This window comes from Perca flavescens, chromosome 3 (genome assembly GCF_004354835.1).
Source record: "Perca flavescens isolate YP-PL-M2 chromosome 3, PFLA_1.0, whole genome shotgun sequence".
NCBI lineage: Eukaryota > Metazoa > Chordata > Actinopteri > Perciformes > Percidae > Perca > Perca flavescens.
In genome coordinates this window covers 13720901-13731140 of record NC_041333.1, presented here as the reverse complement: position 1 = coordinate 13731140, position 10240 = coordinate 13720901, and the positions used below count along the sequence as shown (strand labels likewise).

General features: G+C 40.1%; 1 protein-coding gene and 1 pseudogene across 1 annotated transcript; both read right to left on the bottom strand.

The window, feature by feature from the left end:
• Positions 1-384: 384 nt before the first annotated feature.
• LOC114552285 (extracellular calcium-sensing receptor-like) lies at positions 385-3586 on the bottom strand (annotated as a pseudogene).
• Positions 3587-4424: 838 nt separating this feature from the next.
• Positions 4425-8081, bottom strand: LOC114552284 (extracellular calcium-sensing receptor). Its single transcript, XM_028572953.1, has 6 exons — positions 7861-8081; positions 7488-7776; positions 6264-7070; positions 5943-6170; positions 5494-5617; positions 4425-5335 (listed from the first exon to the last, which is right to left on the bottom strand). Exons 1-6 carry the CDS (start codon positions 8079-8081, stop codon positions 4425-4427), a joined length of 2580 nt encoding a protein of 859 aa, XP_028428754.1.
• Positions 8082-10240: the final 2159 nt, after the last annotated feature.

Sequence of the window (10240 nt, the reverse complement as noted above, 5' to 3'; positions counted from 1 at the left end):
ATTTCATGCAATATCTTTTATTTTATTTCTGTTTTGTTGATACATATAGTTTAAATGCAAAAATGTATTCTTTAAAAATATTCATGTTGCAGTGGGAATACATCTACAGAGGTAAAAATATAAACAGTTGAAAAGGTTGAGCCCAATACATTGGAAAACATTGCTGCATAGCAGGTTTTGATTGTATGTATCTATATTTAATCAATTAAATCCATTTTCAAGTCATCTTGAAAGGAATATTTTTGTGAAGCCTTTACTTCATAAACAATTGACAGTGTGACCTGAAAAGTCATGTTTCCTCAAACATGAATATATCTTGAGTATAAACTAATTGGAGAATTAGAAAAAATGTATTAAATAAATCTGCTGTGATTAACACATTAATCAAAGGGTTCTTGGAGTCACTTTACACAACATATGTTTCCTTGTATTGTTCTCAGGTTTTAATAAAATGATGTAGCACTTGGGCAAAAAAATACAAAACAGCATTCCATAACTTGAAGCCAGAATAGCAAATATCTCCACAGCCACAGTGAACTTCCCAGGAGAGCTGGCATATGCTGGGATAAAAGTGATCCATACTGCGCAGAATATCAGCATGCTAAAAGTGATGAATTTGGCTTCATTGAAATTATCAGGCAGCTTTCGAGCCAGAAAAGCCAGTACAAAACATAACATAGCTAAGAGCCCAATGTATCCTAACACAGCCCAGAACCCTACAGGTGACCCCAGGGCACACTCAAGAATTATCGTCTCTTCATAATGTTTCATATTTCTGAAGGGAAATGGAGGGTTGCTTGTCAGCCAAAGTGTGCAAATTAAAACCTGTATAAGAGTGAAAGTCAGTACACTGAGTCTCTGCTGTGTAGGCCCAAACCATTTCATCACATTGCTGCCTGGAAGTGTCGCTTTAAAGGCCATTAATACAACTATTGTTCTTCCCAGAACACAAGAGATACAGAGGACAAAGGTGATGCCAAATGCCGTGTGTCGCAGCATGCAGGACCACTCAGAAGGCCGGCCTATGAAGGTCAGAGAACACAGGAAACACAGAGTCAAGGAGAAGAGCAGCAGGAAGCTCAGCTCAGAGTTGTTGGCCCTAACAATCGGAGTCTGCCTGTAGTGGAAAAATACCAGGGCAATAGTCATCGACAGGCAAGCACCGAAGACAGAAAAGGTGACCAACAGTGTACCCATCAATTCGCTGTAGGTGAGGAATTCAATAGCTTTCAAGTCACAGTTATTCCTCTCTTCATTGGGCTTGTACTCAGGATGGCATTTGTCACATTTCACTGCATCTGAAAGCATAAATATGTTTAGGCTGTACAGCACACACATCTTCAGATAGACCAGTAAAGTGCTGGCAGTGATTTTGCCCAACAGAAACACGATGAGTGCTAAAGTAAAGGCTAGGAATCCTGCTGTCTCACTTGTACTGTTGCTGAACTCCCCGTCAGCACAGGTAATGCAATCAAAACAGCAGATAGGCTTGCCCTTGACAAAAGCCCGGCGGGTCCCTGGCAAACAGCTCTTACTGCAAACAGACCTTGGTACCTGCATCACAGTGACAGCATTAAAAAAAACATTGATAATAACTTCCAGACTCATAATCATGTTAATATGGTGATTAACTCAGCAGTTTATGCATTGCTTTTGGACATATTTATTTAGTGATCACAAGATCGTTGTTGATTAATTGTTGATTATTCCCAATAAAACATTTAAAAATTAGGGCAGGTTGTCCACATTTACTTACTTCAAGATTGTCACCTGCCCAGATGGCTTGCACATCTGCTTTCATCTCAAACTGCTGACCCTCAGGCTGGGAGGCATCATAGAAACCAATGGTTTCAAAGACTATGTAACCTGCCTCATCAATTTGCCAGTTTACCAGTGCATAACGAGCCACAGGGTCACCAAACTCATTAAAGAACACATTTTCACCAGTCTTAGTAGTAAAATTGACCTGTGTCAGGTAATGCAGCACCTGCAGAGAAACAGTGACGTTGTTATTTAACTACATCATCATTAATGTATAGTTTTGATTTAGGCACAGCATTTTGTCTTTTATGTTTACCTGCCATGATTGGACATTTTCCCTATCAGCACAAGTATTGTTCTCAAAAGGCCCCTGTCCGTCTTTGCAGGTAAACAACATGTCCAGTGCATGAGCAACAGCGTATGTGGCCTTGTAAACATTATTTAGCAAACTGGCATCTGAAACATCTGTGAAACGTGAGTTTGTGTTCCACAGAGACTCGTTCCCAGTGCAGGCTGCGACTGAAACCTGAGCTTGAGTCTCTGCTTGGGGAGTCAGGGTGCAGCCAAACACAGTCTCCCAAAGCTCCACCAGTCCCTGGTCTCCAGGTGTGATGGAGGGCCTGCTGTTAGCCAGGAACTCCTGCAGTCCAGGGATGTGAGCATTTAGTGCTGCAAAGCCCACTGCCCCCTGCACCACAGCGTAGTTTACTGGAGAGGCGATATAACGATAAGTGATCCAGCCCTCACTGCCCACCCACTGCAGGCCTGTCACATTCTGAGCATGAAGCTCCTTAAAAAGTATGTCAAGGTCTGTGCCATCAGCAAATGCCACTATTACCTTAGAGGTGGATTTCTTTATCATGTCAGCCACCTCTAAGAACCATTTTCTGGGATCAGTTCTGTATATAGCTACTGAGTACTCAACACACACACCTTCCCTTTCTGCTGCTTCTAGGAAAGTGGCCATGCCACCATTCCCATAGTCACTATTAGTTCTAATAGCCCCTACCCAGGTCCAGCCAAAGTATTTTACAAGCTTTGCTAAAGCTTTGCTTTGGTAAAAGTCACTAGGTATGGTTCTGAAGAAAGAGGGATATTCTCTTCTGTTGCTGAGACATGCACATGTGGCTGAATGACTGATCTGAAACACAAGTAAAACAGAGAAATAGCTAATTTTGAGATGCCTTCATTGCCTAATATGAATCACACATGTAATAAAACATTTTCACATATTATATTAAACCTCATTCAACAACACCAATTCATTTTTGGCAGAGAGCATGCATGCCCCCAACACTCACCACAGGTATATGGAAGGGTCCCATGGTGCGTGCAATACCTATTGTAGAGGTGGATGTTGTTTCCCCTATGACAGCATGCACATTTGACAATTTGCTACAGCTGCCTTTACCGCTGTCATACTTATTCATTAGGTTAAGCGATGCACTGATGGACAGAGGGATACTGGGACAGGAGTCAAAGATCCTGTAACCCAGTGTCACTCCGGGCAGCAGATTGGAGCTGTTGTTGATCTCCTCTACGGCAAATATCATAGTGTACGCATACTGAAGCTCTCCTGGGTCCAGTCTGAAAAAAATAGAGGGACCAAATTGTACACTTTGTGAAAAGTAAAAAGAAATGTGAAGCATACAATGATGTACACTTGGAACATGAAGAAACAACATATTTTGTAATAAGATTTACATGTTTTCTTTTCTTACCCTTCACACTGGATTGTTCCTGGGTTGACTTGAAGAGCTGTACTGACACTGAATGGGTTCTGATGAAAGGAGAAAATTCCTCCAATGTTGATGTCTCCCGTTTTAGAAAACTGAGAGACTACTTTTCTCCCATATGTTTGACACATAGGCTCCCCTCCTCTGACAGCCAGAAGGGAAAGAAGTAGCAGATCTGCTATCAGCAGCATAGTAGCTCACCTTAATCTTTACCACCAAAGGTCCAAAGATAAAACCTCTCAACTCTGAGCATTTTATAGGAAGTTTCTTCTAACTAGCACAAGCCACGGGAGCCTGGATGCAATGTAAATATTGTGTTTCTGTTCACCAATGGCAGAACTTGTGGTGTGACTGACAGATGGATGGGCCTATTAGAGGGCCTACAACATTTGTATGACATCTTTGTTTTTCCTGCATCCATGGGGATATCTGAGTTGTTGTTGTGTATTGAATATTCTATTTCAGTTAAGAATTTAAAATTTGAGCTAAATGAGAATTAAAAATTATTTAGGACATTGGGCCAACGTATGAAGGAGATCATTTTCTCCTCAAAATAGACAAAACTATCCCATTCCTCCAAGGAAAATAAACCCTAAAGTGTTAAATTTAACAAGGAGCTGAACTTTAATCAACACAAAAAAACTTCAATTTAGAATTCAGCTTCATAACACTGCACTGAAATTGTTTATTGCATTTAAAAAGAATACTGCAAATGTGGCCAGTCCCTCAGTGCGATTAGTGGGCACATTGTTTCCATTCATCAAAGACCTACATCTAAACAAGCAAATGAGGCAGAACATATCTTTGAGACATTTATTAGACTTCTCTGGTCATGGCCTGCAAAGTCATATTTAACCCAAAGCTTTTAATAAGTAAACACTAAAATAGCAATTCAGACATTTAAGTGTTACTATTCTCTATACTCATTTATGGTGATATTAATTGGTTTCTCCCCATCATATGTTTTTTAGTATTTTTCTCTGGTTTTAAAAGTAAAATATAACATTTTGGAGCAAATATACAGAAGAGCAGCCCAAAGCTAGAGGCCAGAATGGCAAATATCTCCACAGCTACAGTGAACTTCCCAGGAGAGCTAACATACGCTGGGATAAAAGTGACCCAAACTGCACAGAATATCAGCATGCTGAAGGTGATGAACTTAGCTTCATTGAAATTATCCGGCAGCTTTCGAGCCAGAAAAGCAAGGATGAAGCATAGCACAGCCAGGAGTCCTATATACCCCAGCACAGCCCAGAACCCTATAGGTGAACCTAAATCACACTCTAGAATTATCCTTTCAGTGGCATGAGCTGTATTTTGGTATGGAAATGGTGGGGCAAGAGTCAACCACAGCATACAGACTAACACCTGCAGTAAAGTACAGCTAAGAACACTTGTTCTCTGGAGCGGAGCAGAACACTGAGGAACTGTGTTTGCTGGCCTTTTGGCCTTAAAGGCAATCACCACTGCTATGGTTTTAGCCAAGATACAAGACATGCACAAGGCAAAGGTGATGCCAAAAGCTGTGTGTCGCAGCATGCAGGACCACTCAGAGGGCCGGCCTATGAACGTCAGCGAACACAGGAAACACAGAGTCAAGGAGAAGAGCAGCAGGAAGCTCAGCTCAGAGTTACTGGCTTTGACAAGAGGTGTGTGACGAAACCAAAAGAAGACACATGACACCACCAGTGTTAAACTTGCTCCAAACAATGAGAAACCAGTGAGCAGGGCGCCCATGGTTTCTCCATAAGATAGGAACTCGATCACCTTTGGAACACACTGGCTGTGATCTTCATCTGACCAGTACTCCAGTGGACACCGTGAGCACTCAGCAGAATCTGAATGGAAAACATGAAACACTGAAATGTGTTATGAGAGCAGAGCTCATATTAAAATAAGCACTGGCTGTATTTAGTGAAATATATATGAGAGCTACCGGGAAGTATTATTTTTTATATATGTGTATATAATTGCAGATAGGAAAGCTTCTACTCACTGCTGAAGTTGCTTATCTCCCCAGCAGCACAGGCGATACAGGAGAAACAGCAGATGGGTTTGCCTTTAATCACAGCCTGCCGGAAACCTGGCAGACAACTTTCACTGCAGACAGACTGTGGCCTCTGTAACAACATCACAACTCATCAGTTACTTAAAGTTGATTGCCCCTGTAAACCAAATCCGTAATATCATTGGTTCAATTGAATTAGAAAACTCTAGTTTAAGCTTCCTAGATCAGAAAGAAACACCTGGCACTTGGCGCGTCAATTTGCAAAATAAATCTATTTATATTTGTGTGTAATTTTTTTTTACGTTTATATAGTATGACTTCCTCAACAATGCAAAATTGACCTATTTCTAAATTATTACTTAAATGGCTCAGGGAGCAGTTATTACTTTTAAAATCAAGCTCCACTATGAGTATTTAATACATAACAAGTTTGATACCTCCAGGGATTCGGCAGCCCATGTAGTGTTTATTCCATTCATGGTAAACTGCTTTCCATTTGGTAGTGAGGCGTCGTAGCGCCCTACAGCCACAAACACAACATCTCCTGCTTGGTTTCTCTGCCAGTTCACCAGCTCATACGTCGCTGTAGGGTCTCCATTTTCATCAAAGTACACTCTTTCTCCTGACTGAAGAGTGAAATTCACATCTCGGAGGTGTTTCACAACCTTCCAAAAGAGAACAGTGTTGTATAATTTAAAGTACAGGGAATTGTTAATTATTTCAAATTATTCACATCATTCATGAAGGCGACCTCTGACCTGTTTTGACTCTAAAGCATCTTTCCAGATACACGGGTGATTCACCACTTCGTCACTTTGTCCACATTTTAACACGTTATGCATGGCATTAGCCACAGCATACACAGCCTTATACACATTGTTAGATATCCTTAGCTCCGACACATCTGTGAAAGGATTTTTGATATCCTGTAGCCTCTCAGTGCCAGAGCACTGGGTCTGACCGTGTGGACTGGATTGGAAACTGCAACCAAATGTGGCTTCCCAGAACTCTCTCAGCATATTATTATAAGGGTCTTGACTTGGGTTAACCTGCAAAAGAAACTCTCGCAGGCCTGTGATGTTTGATTTTCTGATGGTGAAGCCCAGAGACCCTGTTAGAATTCTTGAGTACCCTTTAGTGGCCAGATGACGTGCTGTAATCCAGGACTCACTGCCCACCCACTGCAGCCCAGTCAAGTTCTGCTTCAGAGCTTCCTCAAGCAGAATGTCCATCTCACCCTGGGCCAGGAATGCAACTAATACCCTGGCACTGCCGCTTTGGATAACTCTGACTACCCTGGCAACCTGCTCACTTGGATCAGTCCTTGAGATGGCCTCTGAGTACTCAATACAGACCCCTTCCTGACTCGCAGCTGTGATAAATGTTGCCATGCCATTGTTACCATAATCATTGTCACTTCTAACTGCCCCAACCCATGTCCAGCCAAAGTGCTTTACCAGTTTTGCCAAGGCCCTGCTCTGATGGTAGTCACTAGGGATGGTTCTGAAGAAGGAGGGGTACTCCTTTTTGTTACTCAGACAAGCACAAGTGGCAAAGTGGCTGACCTAACAGAAAATAAAAAGAGGGAAACAAAAAAACAGAAGTATTAAGTGACAAAAAGTAAGGGAAAATGTTTGTCTCAACATGTGACTTTAGAGTCAATCTGCTGCCTCTCTGCAAACCCTAGAAATCTTAATCACAACCTGAGCACAGATGTGAAATTAACCAAAATACTAATCAGTTTATATATATAATGCAATATTATCTATATATATATATATATATATATATATATATATATATATATATATATATATATATATATATATATATATATATATATATATATATATATATATATATATATATATATATATATATATATATATATAAGTTGATCATTACTGATCTAGATAAGCCTTTTGGAAAAAAGAAGGAGGTGAAATCAGTCAAAAACTAACACAAATATTACTAATATTTACCACTGGTATTTGGAAAATCCCTGAAATTTGTAGCATCGCAATGGTAGAAGAGGACTCAGAGGCTCCGACGATCGCATGAACAGATAAATGGCTGGAGCAGGTTTTTTCCAAAGTCCTCTCTGGCCCATTTATTAGACCCATCACTGCACGTGTTGAAGGCAGATTTGAACCACAGCCGTCAAATATTTTATAACCAATTGAAATATTGGGCAGCAGGGAGCTGCTATTGTTGATCTCATGAATGGCAAAAATCATTGTTTGGGCAAAACGAAATTCCCTAAAATTTATCCTGAAAAGAGTAAAAACAGTTTTCCGACTTTATGTGACTTTTTTCAAGAAACCAACAAATGAGAAAAAAGACAACAAACAGTACCTGGAGCATTTGAGAGGTTCTGGAGCATCTGTGAAGGTGAGCGGAGGCCTTGATATTTGGCTATGGATGGAGAAAACTCCTCCAATAGTGATATCTCCTTCCTTAGATAACAGAGGAAACTCTGGGCTCCCCAGTATCTCACAGAGTGCAGTGTCTTCCTCTGCTCCAAAGGCTCCCACAAGAAGCACAAACAGTAACATTACATAGAAGCAGTCAAACATCTGGCACAAACATGTACACACAGACCTGTACTCTGTGATGTGTGATTCTATTGCTGACCAAAACATGTATCTCCTTTCATGGGCAGAGCTTTATACTTCTGCAGATGATGACTATTGAGGTCCTCTTAGCGAATCACTGTATAATGATGTCAGATCGCTTCATTTTTTTTTTTTTTTTTTCATTTGAAATGGTATATTCTGTTTTTAAGACCATTATGTCATTATTACTGTGAGATGTAAATTAAATTGTAGGAGGATGTGATGATGGGGAACACATAATTTAAACCCACTTTAACTTTGCAAACTGAGGATATCAAGAAGCTATTTGCCAAATCATTGAACAGTGTTGGGAGTAACGGCGTTTAAGTATAACAGCGTTACTAACGGCCAGAGGTGGGTAGAGTAGCGAAAAATTTTACTCAAGTAAAAGTACTGTTACTTCAGAATAATATGACTCAAGTAAAAGTAACAAGTAGTCATCCAAATAATTACTTGAGTAAGAGTAAAAAAGTACTTGGTGAAAAAACTACTCAAGTACTGAGTTGAGTAACGTCTGATTTATTTTTTAACTTAAGCATTCAATTAGATGGACATCTTAAGGCAAATTATAGTTCATCCAATCAATAAAATCAATTAAAATTAATTACTTAATTACAAAATAGCTTAAATTAAAATAATCCAGGTAAATTCAAGTAGGCTACTTAAAAAATAAAATCAATAAAATAATTCATAAAAAATAAATAAGCACACACAAACACAAATTTCCAAACCTTTATACTTTTTTACCAGGCTCTGCAGGCAGAACTAGAACAAGGTAATGGAGCTGCTGTTTGGCACTTTTACTAAGGTAAACATGCTTTCATTATGAGGCCAGAGGCCTGTACTACGAAGCAAGATTTGGGGTTAACGAGGTAACTTCAGGTTCAACCCAGGGTTTTCTGTATCACAAAGGTGGATCACTTGATACCGGGTTCAATCGCCATGGTAACTTATGCTGGACACCTAACCTGGTCGGGAGCGGGTTATGTTGGAGATCAGAGATGAACCGGTGTAAAAGCACCGCCTAATGACCAATCAATACTCGATTAATAACGGCGTCACCGTTCTTATAGATCAGCTGGAGCTCGGTGCGCGGAGAGAGAGAGAGAGAGGGAGAGAGAACGAGAGGGGTGCGCTCATACAAAAAACATTTAGAGACCGACAACCCTGTTACCATTCCCTGATGGATATATTTATGAAATATATAGATTTTAATGGGAGGGAATTACATATCGGCTATTTCTTGGCTTCTTGAGCCAATGCGCACAGCGGTTTGAATTAGGCCTATATTTTTCATATATTTTTTATTTGCTCTCATGATTGCTTCCACTGCCAGGGTTGCAACTGCAAATAGGCTAAAGCAACGACAGTTTATGGAAAGGACGAGTGTAATTATGGTCAGATCTTGTGCCTGACTGATGGGGAAGTGTTATGATTTACGCATCTACAGTGTCGCCTATTTTTTTTTGACAGCTGTCCTGTTTTATGAAGCAGCGACTGTATTGCATTTTGCCCTTAATACCGTGTCTGTGTTCTTCATATTTATGTAGAATTATAGTTTGCTCTTCTTATGTAAAATATGTGGCTATTGGTCATGTTGTTCAAACATCGCCTCTTTTATGTGAACGTGCGTGTCTCTAGATTGGGAAATCCTGGGTTGATTGAACTACGACTTTGCTAGGACTGTAAAGCTGACCCGTCCGTTCTCTTAATACATCCATGGTCCGGTCCCGCCGCTGAGATTGAGTACGGTCACGTGATGAGACTGTACAACTACGTTTGATTGGTAAAACACAGTCACGTGGTAGAGCCTTTGGCGGAAGTCTCTCTCTCTGTCAAAATAAAACATTAAAATGAGGCGTACGCGGGGGGATAAAAACAATGACGCGTAGAATACCAAAGAGGTAAAAAGAAAAGTAACAAGCTTATTGTAGCCTAATTTAGCGGAGTAAGAGTACAGTTTCTTCTTCACAAATCTACTCAAGTAAAAGTAAAAAGTATAGTGATTTAAAACTACTCTTAGAAGTATAATTTTTTCAAAAACTTACTCAAGTAAATGTAACGGAGTAAATGTAACTCGTTAATACCCACCTCTGCTAACGGCGTTATTTTTTCAGTAA